The sequence below is a fragment of the Pezoporus occidentalis genome, unplaced genomic scaffold, assembly GCF_034315485.1.
Source record: "Pezoporus occidentalis ecotype Australia unplaced genomic scaffold, CSIRO_AGI_Poc_V1 ctg26, whole genome shotgun sequence".
In the NCBI taxonomy this organism is placed as follows: Eukaryota; Metazoa; Chordata; class Aves; order Psittaciformes; family Psittacidae; genus Pezoporus; species Pezoporus occidentalis.
Window position 1 is genome coordinate 5,613,865 of NW_026914502.1, and position 21,724 is coordinate 5,635,588.

Genomic DNA, 21,724 nt, shown 5'->3' on the forward strand with positions numbered 1-21,724 from the left:
AGTTTGTGAAAACCAAGGCTGGTCAATGTGCTTGCCTGACTGAGCGCTGTACCTGACCACCAGTTTGTCCTATGTTCTTATTAAATCCTTTCTTAGCTATTTTCCCATGAAATCTCACCATCCCATGTCTGCAAGTGCTGTAAGGTTGAGGTGCCAGCAGCTGGCAAGTTTGGCACGGACTGGAATAACCAGCAAGCAAGAGGCTCTGAGTCCAGTTAGGGGTATCAGGTATTCAGGGGCACCCGTGAGTGTGGGGTGCCTGTGGGATGAGCATGCGAGCACACGTTTGCTAGCAAGCATCAAGCTGAACTAGCCAGCAGGAGCAAGGAAGACCCACGGAGCCGTTAAGTAAGGCCCAAGATCTAGGCAGGAGTATGGGAGAGACAGGGGGTCTGTGCTCTATGTACTCCATGAATGTGCCTGTAAACCTAGAGAGCAGGGATGGGGAGGAATGCTTTCACTACTGAACTTCAATCCATACCAGCCAAAGAGCAGAAAGGGGAGGTGGCTGTTTAAGTGTTGAGTCCTGGCAGCACTGAAGTTAGGCGCCGATGAAGGCAACTCTTTTATCTGTTGCACTGTGTTTAGCCAGTCATGTCAGTGTCCTCTGCACATGGGTCTGTTTCCGAGATGCTCACTCAGCCTTCCTTACTGTTTGGATCTGCAAATGGAAAATCAGCAGCTACAGCCACGGGCCTGGGACAGAAAGCCAAGAACTGTTTTTCCAAAGGCAAATCCTTTCAGCATCTATTACTTTTCATAATGGCAGACAGGGAAACAAAACCAGTTTAGAACTGCTCCAACTGTATTCATTTACGGAATTGTTCTATTAATAAACACACTGATTTTCATGCAACTCAAGGTTTGTGAATACTTTGTCTACTTCCTGTTCACTGTTTCCACGCCCCATCCCACAAAACTTCTGAGCTCATTCTTTCGGTTTTGAGCCAAATGTGAAGCAGTTAACACTTTGCTGTTATCCTAGCTACCAAAGTCATTCCTTAAACTATGCCAGTAGCTCAGAACTTAATTCTCTGAAAATATAAACATCTTGCTTATTTCATCTTCAGGACTATTAGAAACCCTTACTACCGACAGGTAGATGTTGGTAATTCCACTGCTAACATTACTACTAGATTTCCTCTAGCAGAGTTTGGTGTTATTGAAAAAACAATGTTTTTCCCCCCTCAGGAAACACCCTAAGTGTCACAGATAAGACAGAGTAAATGACAACTTCTACTGGATCTGAACACTGGGAACTGTTCTAGAGCTGATGAGAACAGAGCCTTTACCTTCTTATTTCAGTCACCCACTGGCTTTTTCCCAGGACTCAGCTTCCCTTTCAAGCAGCTCATCTGTGAAGGTGGAGAAGCAAGTTCTGCTGGTTCTGCTCCCAGACATGGGCATTACACACCAACACCTCTGGGCATCCCCTAGCATTCGTTTCCATGCAGCTCTCTGATCCCCTGGATCTTTTGCTACTTCCAGGATCTTTCCTCTAGCTGGTATCTTGACCTTCTTCCCAGGCGCATCCTCCTTCCAAGACTCCTTTTTTTCAGGAACCCTTCATTTTGGCACCAACTCTTCCTTTAAGAATACCAAGCCCACAGTTTTCCCAATCTAAATATCTCAGTGCTGAAACACAACATCAGCCTCTCACTTGGTTGCTCTCAAAGACAAAGAGCTTACTTACAAGCAGGCCATACAAGTTGCAGTCAGAAAGTAGCAAGCTTCTGGGCTTTCACCGTAAGAGTTCAAAAGCACTTCTTGGAAGTACTACCTCAAGAAATCATGCGAAATTCTCTTTACATAGAAACAGCATTTCTGCACAAGGTATAGCTCTCCAAATGGAAGATACAGGTTAATCAAAGAAGAATTCTTTATTTTGACACCTCAAGGCAGTAAAATACAAGTATACAAAAAGAATATATGAAAGTGGCAGTGATAATGCAACTTGATGCAATCCTACAGAAATCTAATCCATCAGAGAGGACTACTTCATTCATACACCTACCTGTAAAATATTGCACCATTTCAAAGAGGGAGCACTCGGGAAGAAAGTGGGTTTTATACTCCACGGAGGTACAATGGCCCCTAAACCAGCATCTTAACTTCAGAGTAAGGCACCAATTGGCAAGTATGATCCTTGTTCTGTTTATCACATTGTGTGTAAGGTAAGCGCAAGATGCTGCACCTTTGTCAGCTGGAGGACATAATAGTCTTCATTTGCCTCAGCAAAACAATAAAACAGTACATGCCTAGTTTTCCAGCCTCCCTCCATATCCCTTTGTGCTTCCTATTCATGACTCTATCCTTAAAAAGTATTTTAAAAGCCACACTTAACATAAGAGGAGTAAGGCAGAAACAATGCCAACTTGCTGCTACAAAACAGAGATCGAGACTCAGGTGAACACAGACCGTAGCTCATATGCAACCCAGTACATCCGGACTTAGGCTCTACCACAAGAAGAGCACAATGCCCACCTCCCACATCGCATCAAAAAGGAGTAACTGCAACCAGACACAAGCAAGAGACATGCATGAAGAGACCGTGTAGGAAATTTCCAAAAGTGATGGATTATGCCTTATTTCTCACTGAGGATTTGAAATGACACTTTGCAAACAGCATCAGCTAAACCACAGCTTCAAATGATCATGGCTGAAGAAAGAAACCACGTAACAGGGTAGTAACATGAAATTCTTCCCTTTCATTTCAAAGGGAAACAGACTGCAGTGATAAATAGTCCAAGTAACACGCTTAGACTGTAAAGAGCTGCCTTGAATACTTTTGTTAATTAAACAAAAGACAAAAGATCCTTTTGTACAAAGCTGTCAGGTTTCAGGGATCCAGTGGTACAGTGCAATTCATAGTGTCCTGAGAAGCTGGCGGATTGAATGTTCTGCCTCTTATGACACACAGGTACAATGGCAAACACATTCCTTAAAAGCAATATTCCATGCAGTTGCTCACTTTTGGGACTAAGGGGAGCTAACCTAGAATTTCTAGATTCAGAACTATTTCTGGGGCAGTTTATGGAGGTTTATTTGTCTGTATGAGAAACCCTAGATCTCGACCTGTTTCGTTGATAACTTGCGATGTCTTGCATTTCTTCTGGTTACTTGGCTACAGAAGGAATGTGCAAAACCAGGCTTTTAACTTATCAAGATGATAGGAAAGTGTCAAGTACTGAAAACAATAACCTTCTATTTTAGAGAGGGGAAGAAGTCTCCTTCACAAGGGAGCCCTCTTCTAACGTCCATAGGAGCTGACTGTCCTGCATGAAGAACCATACAGAAAGCACTTAAAACTTTTAAAATAGAAGCATAAAATAAGTAGCATTTTATGAATAATTTTCCTTTCAGAAAGGCTTAACTTTTAAAAAATTGTATGATTTGTCTGTTTCCCTTTTCACGTTCACTTTTCTTAGAAATGTCCTTAATGTCTCCTTCCAAAGGATGTTCCCACTTCTTCCCAGTTCCAGTGCTGATCCTCTTTCCATCAACTTCTATACATATGGATTAAGTCAGGATGTAAGAATTTTAAACCCTGAACTGAATCAGATTAGTGAGTTGCCAGACTATTTAAAGACATCAAGAATCGGACTGGCCAGATATAAACCATCACTCCCTGCTTGTGCATCTCATGTCACAGCCTAAAGAATGAAAGCGTGGACATCCATACTCCAAGTCCAGCTTTGGCAGTATCTCCCTTGCACAGAGCTGGCAGGGTTATTTTCCTGGCAGATAACCAGGGAACAGGTAAAGGTCCTGGCAGAGCGTGCTGCAGTATTCTGACATTTCTTTGCAGCGGTGGAATTCTGTGCCTGGGGCATAACCTTCTCGTTGCTTGATGTGCCTGTTCACCTGGATGTGAGAACAAAACACCAGGAGGATTAAGACAAGGAAGAAAAACTTCATTGTTTTCTGTGCTGGTAGATTATTCTGTTTACCTGACTAAGTAGTCCCTTATGTATTGTCTTTCTAAATTATAAGGATAATGAACTTGGGTGCAGTTCCACAGCAGCTCAAGTTCCTCACACTGCTGTCTTCACTCCCTCTACCCCCATTTTCTTATTCTTTACCTCATGTGATTGTGCAGTTATGTGGTGAGCCAGTTCAATGAATGACTCTACCTGAAAGAACAGCTATTTCTATAGAAGGAAAGTAATTCTTGGCAGATTAATTCTTCTCTTAAGTTCACCATGTGACTGCACAAGGAATGGACAAAGTCAAAGAAAAAGCATTTTTACTTTGGTTAAACTGCCGTGGAACTGCATATAAGTAAACAGCAGAAAAAGCAATAATTCTGCTACAAACAAGGCAAGAACAATTGCTTTAATAGTAAATTAATCCTACCAATGTGAAGCACTGGAGGGCTCTTCAGATACAAGTGTGGGAGAGGAAAGACACTCCTGCTCACCTTCACCAACATGTCAGCCACGTGAGTGTCTCGAGAGTCCTCTGCAAACACAGAGGTGAGAGCCTCAACATACCAGGATCCACGCTTGGTGTTTCGCATGGCTGCAGTGCCTAAGAAGAAACTGTGTATGATGAAGTTTCTGGGGAATGCAGACACATAAAACCTCCTTCTGCCTTAACTATTAGGGTCTCCCTGCAGTACCTTTCAGACAAGCATATCCACAGATCATATCGGAGCAGGTAGGCAGACGCAGCTTGAGATTTTCTTCCTTGTTTGCATCGCTTTCCTCACAGCCTGGGGAATCTGACCATTCTTTCCCATCTTGCTGATCCACTCCCCGGTCTGTTTCATCTGAGGGGGCAAATAAACAAAGAGGGAGTGGGACAGAAGGAAAAGAAAAAGAAGGAATTATCTGTATTTACTGGAGGTAGTTTTCTTGTTCTTCCTTTGTTTGGAGCTCTGGTCACCAATGCCACAACTGCTGCCAAGGCAAAAGCTTTTACATGACTTTAAGTGGTTTTAGCTGTCCTCAAAATTCATCTGCAAGTTCTTCTGCACAAACTAATGTAGATACCACCAGCTGCTGAACCTAATGTGACTATCAGTCCACATGCTGATTATTTTTTTCTCCCCTCTCCTTTCCTATGCAGATCATGGGATAACTGGAAAGCAAAGCTCCTGATAGTTCTACTTCATGCATGGAAGGATTCGATACCTAGAGTTAGAAGTTTCTATTTTCCACTTTTACCTACCTTAGAAATGTCCAAAACCATCTAGTCTAGTTTGCAGTACTAATTACCTACTTACTGCAGAACTCAAGCAAGAGCTGATTTTAGTTGCTAAGGTCTACCTTCAAGACATCAAGGAAACATGGACCAAATAGCTCACCTAGTTCTAAATCCTGATTAAAATCAAGGCTTTCAATATATAACTTCTGCTTCAATCAAAAGCATAAGTTGTGCAATAATAAAACGTGCAATAATTTCACCCCAAACTGGAGAGAAAACCCCAGTACATGGAGATTAGTTTAAAACCTGAAGAACATTTCTTTTGCAGCATTCATTAGTATGTATTATGACAAGTGTAGATATTCTCAATTGCTTGTTTACTTGATGCAGTTCCCACTGTAATCTAGACTAACTGCTTAGTAGTAGTAGTAACTTTAATAGCCCAACTATGTTGTATGAAAAATAAAACTACATTTTACAGGGTTTTTTATATAATTTTGCCCTTTTGTTGCAAGATGAGATTCTATTATTTTACTTCCTAACAGTATGGGTCAGATTTTAGTTTTAGGAGGCATAAGCGTCCACTTCCTCTCATAATGTCTCTAGGTTTTTGTCGCCAGATTGTGCCTAAGAAATGCATTTGGATTCCTAACCCGTTTACAGGCAGTGGCATCTCATAATTATGGCACAGGAAAGGGTCAGTTGATAAGTCAGCAGTGTTGTTGCTTTCCTCCAAAATGAAAGCAGCAGTGGGAAGGGTCAAACACGCCAGACTGGGATTGTGGGACACACAGATATAGCCTACAACTAAGGCCCCACAGCTCAACATTTCATGACTGCTTCCATCAAGTTCCTTCATCTCTTTAAGGGAGCAATGCAAATTTTTCCATTTTGAACTACACTTTTTAAATGTATTTTATCACACATCTCCAAGTGCTTTTCATTCTTCCTAAAAATTCCATATACTCTTCACAGTGCATGTTATTTCAAATAAGACTCAATTTTACAACCAAGCTGTATTATTCACACTGTCATCATCCCGTAATATAGTCAAAACCTTTTTGATTAAAGCTTCAGAATTAGATGTCTTCCTTTCCTCATTCATTTGTCTTCAAATACCATTCCAGTCAGCTTACTAACGTAATTAAAAAGTATAAAGCACTGGGTTAGGTATTCCTCTGCATACCAACCCTTAGTATATATCAATGGTAACCGTCACCCAGATTGAACCAGCCTGTTTAAATTTTACTCAAGGTCCCAGACAGCTGTTTTCCCAATTGATCTAAATACAGTAAATTGCTCTAACCACCTATTTGTCATTATTTAGAACCACAGAACAGTTAGGGTTGGAAAGGACCTTAAGATCATCCAGTTCCAACCCCCCTGCCATGGGCAGGGACACCTCACACTAAACCATCTCACCCGAGGCTCTGTCCAACCTGGCCTTGAACACTGCCAAAAAACAATGGCCCGTACGGGGATCGAACCCGCGACCTTGGCGTTATTAGCACCACGCTCTAACCAACTGAGCTAACCGGCCTGCCGGCATGGCTTGCTTTTCCGGATCAGCTACTACATTGAACACAGATGTTAAGCATATACAATGCCTCATTTTATGTCATGTCATAGTGAAATGTGGCAATTTGTCCTTTCCCATTCCTTTCTGTCGCTGCTGAGTTTTGATCCATGACTGTAGGTGGACTATTCAATTCTTTAGGAGACTTCTGCCAAAGGCCCTTTGGAAATCAAGTAGGCTGTAACAACTCCTCTTCATCTACAGTTTTTAATGTGTCATTAATAGAAGATAGGTAAGGCCTATTACACAAACTTCGGGGAAAAAGAATAACCTATGCATTTTGCATTCAGTTTCAACTGGTTCCAGCTAACCACAGGGACAAAGTACTAATAACAAAGTTGCCCACACTATATATTTGAATTCTGCTATTGAAAAAAAGCATTCTTTTGGCTAGCCTAACCTTTGAATGCTAACATTCAAAGGATAACAAAAGGATACACATTTCTGTTGACAGCTCAATTACTTGGTAATTAGCTTTCCCCCACAGATATTAATCAAGATTTAAGAGAGGTTTACAAAAGGCATTCTCCCCCCCCCGCCTTTTTTTAATTGAAGAAAGATTTTCCCTTCAGTCACTCAAGTCTCAACCCTTTGCCTATTGCAGTATCCCAGTTCTACAGCATTTTGCATAGAGAGCTCCAACTCCAACTGAAAACCTTTTGGGGATAGGAAGGCCAAGTCTGATTTGCCAACGTTGACAGACCCATTATTATAAGATTACAGTCAAATAAACCTGATCAACTAATTAGGTCCACTGCAAATTCTGGCTTACTACACCTATTTCCACAATGTTACATGTCTGCATATTCAGAAGTACCTATATTCAATTCATACTGTAAATGTGCACGCTATAATATTCCCAAATGCTTAGTTGAAGTGATTATTTTTGATTGTAAAAATACTTCATGCAGACTTTAGGTTTTTCTCTGCACTGGGACTAAATGCGAATAGATAACAGGCAAAAGGAATATCCACCTGGCAAGAAAGCAGCTCTGCTAAAAGTGAAAAAGAAGGGAAACAATTCCAAGGAACAAGGGAAAATAAAGGGGAAAAGCATACACACTAGCAACCTTCTCACAAGGTAAAAAGCAAAGCTTTCTAAGACAGAACTCCTCTTCAGAGTATCTGCAGTTTCAGAGTGACCTCAAAAAGTCCAAACAGTTTAAGGACAAATTTGGTCATCAGCAAATTTGAAAAGTAGTTTGTTACAGATGTGTTCAGTTACAAAAGGAGGGAAAACAAATAACAGAATTAAAGAAAATGCAAACAGAAAGAGTGGAAAAAGAACAGGTCTGTGAGAATCAAGAACTATCATGCACAATAGTTAGGTAAGAATTCTATGATAGTATGTGGAAAAGGGTCTAAAGCATCTGGAGGTTGAAAACAGGACAGAATAAAGGAAAAGAAAAAACCCACACATTTGGAGCCAACTGATAGCTCAACAGATGACAAAACAAGAGACACAATGCATCCAGGATCAAGAGACAGACAGGACCTCAGACAAGACTCCAGTGTTAGTGTACCACTCCATGCTGTGCTGCAATTTGATGTACCATATGCCCCACTCCCCCTACTGCAGGCATAGCAAGAGAAAGCCTCAATATATGAGTTGGGATATAATAGAGCTTTGTATCACTAAAGTGCTCTGGGGTCTGCAAGTCAATGCACACACCTCATGCAGAGCAAAAGACACTTACAGAGCAACAGATGCAGTGGCAGCAGCAGGGCAGAGGGAGGTGAATATGGGTCCCACTTACACCTGAGAGAAGCAAAGAGGAAAGTTGACAGCAAGTTGAATGTGAGGGTGTGTATGTGTGTAAAATGAGCCTTAATGGCATGCCAAATACATGGCTTTTAGTATTTAGGAACTCACCTCCCCGGCAGGCCTGAATAAAGAACATTTTGGGCTTATTCTGGAGATTTGGACAGTTTGCATTATCAAAAAGCCGGAAGGCCTCCTGCAACTGAAAGAAGAAAGATGATAAATATTACTCACTGCAGCCTTTTGTGAGCCAAACCCAGTCTCATTTTGCTTCCATGTATTTATAGAACCCTAGAACAGTTAGGGTTGGAAAGGACCTTAAGATCATCCAGTTCCAGCCCCCCTGCCATGGGCAGGGGCAGCCCTCACTAAACCATGGCACCCAAGGCTCTGTCCAACCTGGCCTTGAACACTGCCAGGGATGGAGCATTCACAACTTCTTTGGGCAACCCATTCCAGTGCTTCACCACCCTTAAAGAACTTCTTCCTTATATCCAATCTAAACTTCTCCTGTTTCAGTTTTAACCCATTACCCCTTGTCCTATCACTACAGTCCCTAATGAAGAGTCCCTCCCCAGCATCCTTATAGGCCCCCTTCAGATACTGATCATTTCTGTTATTAACTCTTGATATTTTCTCCTTTATCTCCAGACTCATCACATAACTTTTCCACCCTCCCCCCAAGCTCTACTAGTTTGAGTTCATGCACTCTATGTAGTACTTGTACAAAGAGAGAATAGAGTAACTTCCCTTCTATGCCACTCTTTACCTTACAGACCTCTCATAGACAGCCCCTTGTTCTTTTTCTCCTATAAGCCCTCCTTTTTAAAATAGAGAATCCTCAGTCTCTCATCATTTCAGTTTTGGGTTTTTTATCTCTTTCCATCATTACTTTCAAAGAGATAACATGCAACAACATAGCAGGACACAGCAATATACCTGCAGTAATTTGCCATCACTGCCATAAACCCCACCCTCCACACCATGGGAAAGTAAAGCTACAATGCAGGAATCCACATCTCGATGACCTGGCATCTTAGAGAATCTCTCCAATGCATTCTGCATCTCCTGGAAGAGAGAGGAAACAAAAATGTTTGATGCTCTCCAGACCTGCGCAGGAAAACTGGGGCAATATACGGGGAAAAACACAAGCAGTCATTAAATCATAGCCTGGTTTGTGTTGTAAGGGGCCTTAAAGCTCATCCAGTTCCAACCCCCCTGCCACAGGCAGGGACACCTTCCACTAGAGCAGCTTGCTCCAAGCCTCATCCAACCTGGCCTTAAACACTGCCAGGGATGGGGCAACCACAGCTTCTCTGGGAACCCCATGCCAGTGCCTCAGCACCCTCACAGGGAAGAATTTCTTCCTAATGTCTAATCTAAATCTACCCTCTGCCAGTTTAAAACCATTCCTCTTGTCCTATCTCTACTTGTTTTTATAAGAAGTGCCTCTCCAAGTAGCCCTATTAGGTACTGGAAGCTGCTCTAAGGCCTCCCCAGAGCCTTTTCTTTTCCAAAATGAACAACCCCAGCTCTCTCAGCCTGTCTTTATAGGAGAGATGTTCCAGCCCTCTGATCACCTTTGTAGCTCTCCTCTGGACCCACTCCAACAGATCCTGTCCTGTCCTCCTGTTAGGAAATAAAACCTATGTACACCAAATTTACAGGGCAAAAGATGTGTTCCATTAAAAAAAAACAGCAAAATATTCTTGTGTGTAATATTGAGTCCTAAGGATAACACTGCAAAGTTAGAATCCCTTAGGCTGACAGGGGAATGCAGCAAGTATCCAAGCTGGTACATATGCATTCAACATAACAGAAACCAACTTATATTTTTATACAGGTTTTACATCGACACTTGAGTGTGGCTGGGATACTGGAGCAACTTAGCAGATACATATTCCGGTATTTCAGGCATTCAAACACTAGTGAGCAGAACACAACAACAACTAAAAGTGGAAAGCTTTAGGAACTCTGACAACATGGCAGGTGCAATATAATATTGCAAAAGATGCCTTCTTGAATAAAACACACTTTAACAGGTTCTGTAACACTTGGTTTCATAGGGATTTAAAAGGCCTAAGAATGAATGAGGTTGAAGAAGGCTGTAATTGCATTCCTAGAGGAAAGAGAGTGGCTTGATTCAGTCAGTCATGGAATATTACCAATTTTCCTAACACAGCCACTTCTCTAACAAAATGAAGACTGAAAGAGTGGAACTTAACTGCATAGATACTGGAAGACTGGTAAATGGGATGGCAGTTGGCTCCATCAGTGAAAAGACATGAAAACACCACTTACACTTTCAAAGACTAGGTGAAATATCTGCAAAGATTAACCTTTAGGATAGCAGAACACTGGAGAAGTCTATCTAGAGTAAACTGGAGACCTTATTCATTTGTGGCTTTAACTCTGATCCATACTGGTTGCGAAGTATTGGGATCCACCCGCTTTACCTGTGCGGTCTGATCATGGAAGACAGTCACTTGATACCCAAGATGCTTGAAAAGCATCTCGAGGGAAGTGCAGTCCACATCTCCCCCTGCACGATACTCCAAGTCCTTCTCACTGCTGAAATGGACATTGCTGAGAATAAGTGCTAAGCCTCGGGGCTCTGATATCAGTTTATACGCCTGCAAAGAAGATGTAAGATTTGTAAATTCTGACTACATAAGGGAAGCGTTAGAGCAGAACAGCAATCCCTACATACCAGCTTGATCCGCAGGATTTCTGGACTGTGGAAGCACAAAACCAGCAGAGGTCGTTTCTGTTTAGGTTGTGGTTTTTTTTCTCTGTGTGCTTGTATGTGGGGGTTATTTGGTGTTTCCTTTTGTTTGGTTGTGGTTTTTTGTTGTGGTGGTTTTGGCGTTTTGGTTTTTTATAGAACAACTGTTTGTATTGCAAAGGGTCCCAAAGACAACTGTAGCTGCAAGTCTCCACAACTGCTGACCCCACAACACCACTATGAAGATGTGATACTAGCTTGCCTTATTTCTCAAAGAAGCACACAGCATTTCAAACTGTGAACTGGACCTTGCTAACTCTTTTCCCTTTTCCCACCCTCACTCCTGCACAGCCCTGTATATTTCTGCCATCCCCATGTTACCTTAGGACAACACAATGTAAAATTTGATGAACATTTCCTAATTGCTGCTGAGAGCAGACACAGATGTAAAATAGCGTGTGAGTGCAATTCTAACAGCAAGGAACTGTCAATCACTGATCCTGAAAGTTATATAGCAGGTTAAAAGGGAAAGAACTAATTTAAGAGAGGTTTGCTCAAATTAACTTCCCTCTCTCCCCCCTCCCACTCTAACAACAAGTCTGTTACTAACACTTGTGTGAATTGAAAGTGAAATTTAATACCAAAGGGGCATATCAGGTTAGGTGCATCTAGGCTCAGCTGTAAGAGCCAAGTCAATAGTAAAAAACCCAAACCCAATCTGCTTTGCTGCAGATAGAGCCTGTGAGAGAAGTGTTAAGTGTTAATATATTGTGTAACCTAGCGAAGGGTCTGGCCCATTATACAAAATGATTGCTTTTTCCCTTAATCCTTAATTATCCTTTTTTTTTCCCTTAATCCCACCACAATTTATGCTTAACAAATTGAATAAATAAAAACTAATTAGGCTACCTACATAACTTCTAACACTGCAGATTAGAAGTTCAGGCTGTTCTAGCCAGCATCTAATCCTAATCTGGTTCTTGAGATTAAGGAGAGACTCTTCATGGTACAACTGGCAACTAAACTAGCCAAGACTGTGACTACTAGTAGAAGCACAGTTCTAGTACCTTACAGTCATTTGCAAGGTGTGTCATCACACAGGAGATGAGGATGCAAACAAATATATATGAGGCAATAAGACTGACAGCTTACACAGAGCAACAGAATAGAGGACATTTCACAAAAGTTCTTCACCAAAAACCAGAGGCAGAGATTTGTACAGTTACAGAACTTCTTGACATTTGTAAATTAGAACTACATCAAGTCAAACAGAACTGGTAACACCTCTCAGTGATGCAAACAGCACAACACTGATCTGCATCCCAATGAAGCAAGCATTTAGACTCAGTTTTAAGTTGCAAACGTTCAGTTGATACATCCAAACACCTCACGTCTTTCATACCTCAAGATTTTCTCTCTCAACTACTTACCAAGTGCTGATGATCATGATAAAATTTGGGAGTGCAGTATTTCACTTGAGGAATCAGGGGACCATCTCCATTATCCAAAGAATTTTCCATTGGTTCTGCGCAAAACAAACATATCAATAATAAAAAACTCCAGCTACAAAGCCTCTGCATTAGGACAGTAACTTGCAAATGTTCATCCATGTGGTCTTAGACATATTCCTGTATTATAATATTCATACCTCTAAAAATTCTGTTTGAACAGGGACTACAGACACACAATGAAACACAGCAGGGAAAAAAGACTGGAATGGTATACTTATTTTTTATAGTTTTAACTGGCAACTCTTTTTCATCTTGTATGTGGGTCAGCCTTATCTAAGGCCTAGCAAATTTGGTTCTAGAGTATGAAAACATAACTCTCATCTAAAATTAGAGCTGTGAGCTTTCTGTTGCTTTGCACAGTATGTTATTTCTTTCACAGCCAAACCATGGCTAGAAATACTCAACTAGAAGAGTGCTTTTCCCTTCATAAAAGGCCTCCCCCACTGGATACAATGACTTCTATTTTGCTGAACATGTGTGTAAATGATCAAACCAGATGTTTCTAACTGCCATAAAGTGCAATGCCTTTTTCTGTTTATCTGCCTCTGAACAACCCTTTCCTCTGGGTAACAGCAGATAGTGGGAATGATAATCAACTATTTGCCACTTGCTGACAAAACACTCACTCCCCTGTCCAGAAGGGACAGATGACATTCACGATCTCCTCTGAAATCCTTTTGCAACCTTTTACATAGCTTTCCTAGTTAGAGGAACCTATGCTGTAAAAAAAATGAAACAATCCAACTTTTGCACCTAAATAAAATAGAAAATAATTAGGAAAAAAAAATTAAAACAAGGCCTTCAACATTTGGAGACTTGTTCTTTAACATCAGAGAGAGCTCCTAGTAATGAGCATATAGTTAAAGCTGTGGCTGGGGAACATGAATACTCCAGGCATTACAAGGGGCAACATAAAAACTAGCAAGGAGGTTCATTCTAACAACTAGTTCCCTGATCTAAGTCACAGATTCCTGCTAAAGGAAAGTTGATTTGACACTTGACAAAAGCTACAGAAATGTATATTGGGGTCCATGTAACATATGAAAGGCCTTGTACTTAAACTTATTTGTCAAGAAGGAAGTCCAAGTGAAGGAGTACTGCTCAAAATTGGTATCTTTTCACATTTCTATTTCAATTAAACTTTATTACAAATCTTAAACAAAAATCTTCCAAAATCTAAAATTTTACTGACATGTACTATTTGAGCAACAAAATTTCCTGTAAGAATAAGGGAAGCTGATTAGAAACCGCTTCGGTTCTCTATTCCAATATGCCATTTCATTTTCTAGCCTAATTCTGCCTCCTGCATCTGATCATAATACAGCCAGTTCACTACCAAGTTTGCATTCCTGGGATGGACAAAGCGGTGGGAAGCTTATTTCTAGAACTAAATTAACAGAGTATTAAGAAACCAAGCAGATAGCAAGTCAAGTGCAACTCACCTATCCAGCGCGGTCTCTTTGAATTACATGACTCACTGATAGGGATTGGAAGATTTGATCCATAACGGTGTTCAAGCTACAAAACATTCAATATATCTATGAAAAGAGTTTCATAAAACAGCTATTTCTTAATCTGCAATACAAGACTGTAGGTATTATGGAACACAGACACATGCATTTACATACACATATACATCACTTAAAAAATATGATGGCTCACACCAAATGAAACATCACAACAAGACAGCAACAGCATTTTCTGTCAATTCAAAGTTTCTTCCCTTCTTTGCTCATCTCTACTCCTAACCCAAGTTCCCAGTTTGAAAACCTTAACACTGTCATTGTACCTCCTCATTTCTGCCAAAACTGTATTTGTCCAGTGATTTCCATCTTTCTGTTTGCTTTCAAGGTTTCATTTTCATGGCAAACAACTGGGAAAAGTTTCACGATCGCTTTCCCTTGCTCTCATGGGGGACTTCAACCTACCAGATGTCTGCTGGAAGTACAACACAGCAGAGAAGAAACAGTCCAGGAGGTTCTTAGAGCTTCCTAACCTATCTGGTGAGTGAGCCAACTAGGGGAGATGCCTGGTCAGATTTACTGTTGGCAAAGAGGACAGTGGGTAATGTGATGGGTGAGGCCCTCTTGGGCAAAGCGATCATGAAATGACTGAATTTTCAATCCTTGGAGAAGTCAGGAAGAAGGTCAGCAAAGTGTCCACCTTAGACTTCTGGAGGGCCGACTTCGGCCTTTTCAGCACACTGGTTGGCAGAATTCCTCAGGAGACATTACTGAAGGGCAAAGGGGTCCAGGAAGGCTGCATGCTCTTCAGGGATGAAATCCTTAAGGCGCAGGAGCAGGTGGTCCCTTTGTCCTGAAAGTCAGCCCGTCAGGAAGAGACCAGCCTGGATGAACAGGCAGATAGTGCTGGAACTCAGGAAAACTAAGAGAATCTATTACCTGTGGAAGGAAGGGACTGTCACCTCATGAGCAGTACAAGGATGTTGTTAGGCTATGGAGAGAGAAAGTTCGAAACACAAAGGCAGAGATGGAACTAAATCTGGCCACTGCCATCAAAGATAAAAAGTACTTTTACAAATATATTAGCAATAAAGGAGGGCCAAGGAGAACCACCATCCTCTGCTGGACACAAGGGGTAACCTAATGACTGAGGATGAGGAAAAGGCTGAGGTACTTAACGCTGACTTTGCCTCTGTCTTTAATGGTCACACCAGCCATTCTCAGGGTACCCGGTACCCTGAGCTGGATAGCAGAGACTGGGAGTTGACTGAAGTCCCCATAATTCAGGAAGAAATGGTTAGAGACCTCCTGCTCCACTTAGACATATACAAGCCTATGGGACCTGATGGGTTCCACCCAAGAGTGCTGAAGGAGATGGCAGAGGAGCTCACTAAACCACTCTCCATCATCTATCAGCGGTCCTAGTGTAGTGGGCAGGTCCCAGGGGACTGGAGGTTGGCCAACATGACACCTCTATGCAAAAAGAGCAGGAAGAAAGACCCTGGAAACTACAGGCCTGTCAGCCTGAGCTCAGTGCCAGGAAAAGTCACGGAGCAGATGATCCCAAGTAAGATCATAAAGCACGTGCAGGAAAACAGAGGGATCAGGCCCAGGCAGCATGGATTCATGAAGGGTAGGTCCTTCTTGACCAACCTGAGCTCCTTCTATGAGACGGTGACCTAACTGGTGGATGAGGGAAAGGCTGTGGACATTGTCTATTTGTATTTAAGTAAAACATTTGACATTTTCCCACAATATTCTCCTGGAGAAACTGGCTGCTCATGGCCTGGACAGGAGGATTCTTCACTAGGTTGGAAACTGGCTGGATGGCCAAGCTCAAAGAGTAAATGGCATCACATCTAGGTGGCAACTGGTCACTAGTGGCGTCACTCAGGGCTTGGTGTTAGAGCCAGTGTTATTCAATATTTTCACTGATGATCTGGATGAGGAGATCAAGGACACCCTCAGTAAATTTGCAGATGACACCAAGTCAGGGACTGATGATTTGCCAACGGACAAAAAAAGCTCTGCAGTGGGATCTGGACAGGCTGGATCAATGGGTTGTGGACAGTGGTACGAGGTTCAACAGGCAAAGTGCTGGGTCCAGCATCTCAGCCACAAAAACCCCATGGAACCCTCCAGGCTTGGAAAAGAGTGGCTGGAAACTGCTCATGGAAAAGGACCTGGGGGTGCTGACTGACAGAGCTGAACGTGAACAGCTTGTGCCCACGCAGCCAACAGCATTCTGGCCTAGATCAGAAATAGCGTGGCCAGCAGGAGCAAGGAAGTCATCATCCCCGTGTACTCAGCTCTGGTTAGGCTTCACCTCGAATCCTGTGTTCAGCTCTGGACCTCTCACTACAAGAGGGACACTGAGGTGCTGCAAGCAGGTCCAGAGAAGTGCAATGGAACTGGTCAAAGGCCTGGAACACAAGTGTGATGAGGAACAGCTGAGAGACCTTTGGGGTTTAGTGTGGAGAAGAGAAGGCTTAAAATGACCTTATCAATGCATATGAGTACCTCTACGGGGGACATACAGAAGACGGAGCCAGATGTTTTTCAGTGGTGCCCAGGGACAGGACAAGAGACAATGGGCACAAGCTGGAACACAGGTTTCCTCTGAACATCAGGAAACAGGTTTTTTTACTATGAGGGTGATGAACACTGGAGCAGGTTGCCCAGAGAGGTTGTGGAGTCTCCAACCTTGGAGATACTCAAAAGCCACCTGGACATAGCCCTGGGCAACCTGTTCAAGGTGATGCTACCTGAGCAGGAGACTTGGACCAGGTGATCTCCAGAGGTCCCTTCCAACCTCTGCCATCTTGTGACACCGTGTGACACTCTCTTCCTCCCAAATTCCTTCCCCTCTTCTTTCACTATGTGTACTATAAGTTTCAGTTTGCAATAAAACCCCATCCTGACCTTTGTAAACAACCTTTTTTTTTTCCCCATTTGAAAAAATTATCACTTTGCACCCAAACCCAATCTGAAATGCAGTCCACCGGGCTCAGTTTTTAAGAACTGCTGTACCCTTGCAATCCCTTGGCTCAGGCTGGATGCTGTCTTCAAGATTACTGCCTCCAGATGCTGCTGTCTGGTTTCTCGTAGAGCTTCACAGAATGCTGAGAATGCATTAGGACCTCTCTTGGGCAGCAAATTGAGGAATTCCACATTTTGGCTGAAACTTCCAGGCTTGGCCTAGATCCAGAGAAAAACAATGCACACTCTACTACATTAATTTATGACTAACAGCATTTGGTTTTGTATCAACTATATCCCTTAACCTCAGTATTCTCCTGTCCTTTCCGTTATTAATCAAACTTCTTTCTATAAATCAGTCTCCATCTGCTACAGTAAACAAACCACTTTCTTTCAGCCTTCTCATAAATGGCCTCTTCCCCTTGACAATGCAACTACCTTTTCATATTCTAACGGGAACCTCAACTTTCAGAGCACTGTTGACTAGAAGTATGTACAGTAATAACTCACCTGTGCCTTTGCAGAAGTATGAAAATACTTGGCCCTTTCTCCTGGTAACACTTCTTCATTAGTCCACAGAAGATAACCAGCTCCATATATTGTATCTTGCTGTAAGCCCACTGAATTTTATTTTACCTAATAAAGTAAATTAACAGCTGATATTCTAAGGTACCTATTAATTACTTCTTCCTTTCTAGCAGGCCAGTAGATCTTTATAACACACTTAGAAACATTAATCATCTTAATTTTTATGTCTTCACAGTCTATGACTTTAAGCCATAAATCATAAGAACACAAGCTGACCTCAAGAACTGGATTTTAAGTTTTACTGAAAAGTTAAGAAATTTCCATAATGTTTAGATTCTGCACTTTGTAGGTACAGTAGTCAGCTTTTGGCAGACTTACTCCTGACTCACAGGACCACAGAAATATAGAATGGTTTGGGTGAGAAGGGACCTTAAAGCTCATCCAGTTCCAACCCCCTGCCATGGGCAGGGACACCTTCCACTCGACCAGGTTGCACTAAGCCTTGGCCTTGAACCCTGCCAGGGATGGGGCATGTTTACTTAAACATCAAAATAAAGAAATATAGCACTTTTTGTATTTAAGGCAGCATTAAGGTATCTCCTTATGAAACTTCCACATCCACTTCAGGTTATACTAAACAATAGTCAGCAAACATTCAGAAGCGAAATATTTTTCTTTATTCTTTCTTCAAAGTGTATATAATTGAAAAAAATTATCAAATTGTTTTGTATCGTTCTGAATAACCTAATTTAAATTCATGCCTCTAAGTGCCTACCCTCTCTCCCCATTTTTGACATCAAAGGAACCTGCTCCTATTTATTAGCTCTTCTCCAGTATACACATACAAACTCTTTACTTTTTATATTCCTTGTGAGCTCTTCATCCTGCAAAACTACCTTTGTCTTCAGAGGCTCTTTCTGCACTATCCTCCCCTCTCACCTTTTCCTTACGTGTGGTAAAATTTCAGTACTGGTTTAGCACCTCACACTTGAAGAAATTTCATCCTTCCTTGATCTCCCTGAGCTCCTTGGTTTATTTCACTTTCCTTAGATTACAAAAGTTTATTTAAGTGAATTTGCCCTATTTCCAGAATCATTATTCTTCTGCTTAGTTTAAATCAAACCAAAAGGACCAGTATAACTGTTTTTAAGACAAGATGATTTAAAACATATTTATCCAGACCTTAATAATTTCCTAACTTCTTGGGGAAGCAGCAGGCTATACAGAACCAGCCAGCTAGCATATCCAGGAAAATCTACACTCCATCAGCCACGGTGGCATTTGTCTCCTCCTATTTCCACTAAGGTACCCAATGATTAGCATCACAATACATTTTCAAGAACAGGCTACCTAAAGGCACTCCCAAGACTTTTCACATTTCAGCCATAGCGGAGGACTACTACAAATTCACAGACATTCATAGAAAAATGAAAAGCAACACAAAGTGGTTTTAACCCAAGTGATCTTTTTTTTAAATGCACATTACTTTGTATCTATAGCACTGTTATTAGCATGTTCCCTTCATTTCTATCCTTATTTCACAGTACTACTGTTCCAGTTGTCAGTGCTTTCCTTCTTCCCCACTGTATTTGTTTTCATTGTAATGTCCAGATTCATACCCTGCAACAGTAGTTCAAGTCGCTTTGTTCTCTTGCTCAATCTGCTATTGCTATTTATATATATTTAAGCTCTCAGTTATGTGTGTAGGTTGTATTAGGCATAATTTTTTCCACTAAGCTATTGCTATTTACCTGACTTACCCATGGTAATACCTTTCTCCTTACCGATAATCCATTACTAAGTATTGTTGCATCTCCTTTTATGTAATTACACCTGAAGGGGAAGATTCCTCTAGTCTGCTTCCCCTGTCTCAGCAGCATTTTGCCAAAAAGACTCTTCTCTGGCATTATCCCACCTTTGGGAGGGCTTTTTCTTTCTTTTCCTTTTTCTCCTTTTCTTTTCCTCCCCTCTGTCCCCCTTCAGTAACTAACTGCAGGCTAGCAACTGAACATCCCTACCAACCACCCATACTTAGCATAAATTGTATTATCAGCACTGTTTTCAGCACAAATCCAAAACATAACCCCATACTAGCTACTATGAAGAAATTAACTCTATCCCAGCCAAAACCAGCACAAACAGTTCTTGATTCATTCTCTGACTTTTCACTGTCTTGCTGCACCTTTGTCCTCCTTCACTAGGGATCTGAGCTATTTCAGGTGAGACTGCCTGCACCTCCCAATTACCTAGCACAGGTGCCCCTAACAGGTCCCATGAATAATTTCACATTATGTGACACATGTGAGTCAAAAGTCATCACAAAGTTATTTCTTCATTACTTCTAAAAACCTTATCAGTCTAAGGTTCACACCACGTGCAGCAGTGCCCAGAAATAGCTCAGAATTCTGTTTTTCAGCATCTGTTTTTACAACAGGACCATCAATCCTACTAACGGACTAAAAAGTGCCTCAATTGCTTATTTGAGTCCTGAGATGCACTTGACATACACCTTCAGTCACTTCCTTTCCTGCTTTCTCTTTGAAGAATTTTACCTTCATCCTGCACACACTTCAGTGCATTACCACGCCCCTGGGAGCAATCCCAAGATAATTCCAGTGACTTCTCTTCATAGTACCAACTACACAGGATAAGTTAACAAAAGTGTATGAATGGCATTCGCTATGTGAGAGTGAGGGTGCTGGATCATGTAAAGCTCTTCATGCAATTAAGGAAAACACAGACAAAGTACAAATTCTTTAAGTGCCAGGTGACACAATAAGCTGATTTACAATATATTACTTATTTTCACAGTATTCTTGGGGAAATAGGTGTTATTTCTACTTCTACATAGGGAGGCACAAAATGACAACAAAGGACTGGAAGATAACTACTGGACTCACAAAGCACAGTCTGCTGCAACTCCAGCATGCAAGCCAACGATTTAGTAAGCCCCAGTCAAAATTAGTATCGCAAACAGTGGCTTACAGTTCTCCCGTGGGTTGCAAGCAAAACCCACATGCTTTGCACGTTCCACACATGTAATCGCATTAGAATAAGCAGTTTATCATGTTGCCACTGCCAGGAAGGACACTGAGCTTAACTAGAACTCGAGGTTAAGGCTCGGGTGTAGCCGAGTATAACCTGCATACCTGTATAACTTCCACCATCTCCGCGGTGATGATGTCTTTCTCTATCATATGCTCCAGCAACTCACTTAAAAGCAGCTGCTTTGCCAGCAACACCCGGTTCTTCTTTAGCGCTTCCTGGTGACACCGCTGCATTCCGCACGCTTCCCTAGCGGGAGAGGTGAGACCTAAGCGCAACTCAGCTGTACGAGCCACCCTTTCCTTCCGCCCAAGAGCAAGCGGACCGACCCCGCCGCCAGCCGGACAACGGCCGGAAGCGGCCTGCGCTACCCCCGGCTCCCAAACCCGCACGGGCCGAGGCAGGAGCAGGGCTCTGCGTGCCCCCCCCCCCCCAACCCCGGGGCCCGGCTCCCACCGAGCGGCTCGCACCCATCGCACCCATCGCACCCCGGGACTCACCGCTCCCCGACGGCCACGGCGACCCGGACCGCTCTGCCTCCGCTCAGTCACGTGAGCGAGGCAAGCGCTCCGCGCCACAGGACGAGCGTCAGGCGCGCCCTGTGTGGCGGATGTGCGCATGCGCGGGCGCGCCTTGCGCCGGTGGGGTTCGTGTCTGTTCGTGCCTGGGCGTGGTGGGTGCGGGGTGTGATCATGGAGGTCTTGTGGTGCTTAAAGGGGCTGCAGGAAACCCGGAGAGGGGCTTGGGACAGGGCCTGTAGGGACGGGACAAGGGGAATGGCTTTAACCTGCCAGAGGGGAGATGAGATGAGCTCTTAGGCAGAAGCTCTTCCCTGTGAGGGTGCTGAGGCGCTGGCACAGGGTGCCCAGAGAAGCTGTGGCTGTCCCATCCCTGGCAGCGTTCAAGGCCAGGGTGGACACGGGCTTGGAGCAAGCTGCTCTAGTGGAAGGTGTCCCTGCCCGTGGGATTAGTCTTGCACATCAGAGT

General features: G+C 42.7%; 1 protein-coding gene and 1 non-coding gene across 6 annotated transcripts; both read right to left on the reverse strand.

Annotated features, from left to right (window-relative positions):
- Positions 1–1,861: 1,861 nt before the first annotated feature.
- Positions 1,862–21,068, reverse strand: CASP2 (caspase 2). 5 transcript variants are annotated; one of them, XM_062624040.1, is made up of 10 exons: positions 20,842–21,063; positions 17,216–17,383; positions 14,165–14,240; positions 12,642–12,736; positions 10,943–11,119; positions 9,426–9,554; positions 8,598–8,688; positions 4,622–4,771; positions 4,421–4,530; positions 1,862–3,864 (listed from the first exon to the last, which is right to left on the reverse strand). In XM_062624040.1, the coding sequence occupies exons 1-10, from the start codon at positions 20,971–20,973 to the stop codon at positions 3,730–3,732; spliced, it is 1,263 nt and encodes a 420-aa protein (XP_062480024.1). In that variant the 5' UTR covers positions 20,974–21,063; the 3' UTR covers positions 1,862–3,729. The 5 variants fall into 5 exon arrangements, with proteins under 5 accessions (XP_062480024.1, XP_062480025.1, XP_062480028.1 ...); XM_062624044.1 differs by lacking the exon at positions 4,421–4,530 and adding an exon at positions 8,422–8,483 and having other exon boundaries at positions 3,738–3,864; positions 20,842–21,068; XM_062624042.1 differs by lacking the exon at positions 1,862–3,864 and adding an exon at positions 8,422–8,483 and having other exon boundaries at positions 4,402–4,530; positions 20,842–21,067.
- TRNAI-AAU (transfer RNA isoleucine (anticodon AAU)) lies at positions 6,615–6,688 on the reverse strand. The gene has a single exon. It is a non-coding gene; the product is annotated as a tRNA-Ile (tRNA).
- Positions 21,069–21,724: the final 656 nt, after the last annotated feature.

Coding starts and splice junctions, on each gene's coding strand:
- CASP2 (XM_062624040.1), bottom strand. CDS start 20,973: ATGCAGCGGTGTCACCAGGAAGCGCTAAAGAAGAACCGGGTGTTGCTG. Junction 17,384..20,841: donor AGATGGTGGAAGTTATACAG/GTATGCAGGTTA, acceptor CTCTGGATCTAG/GCCAAGCCTGGAAGTTTCAG. Junction 3,865..4,420: donor TGGCTGACATGTTGGTGAAG/GTGAGCAGGAGT, acceptor TCTCACATCCAG/GTGAACAGGCACATCAAGCA.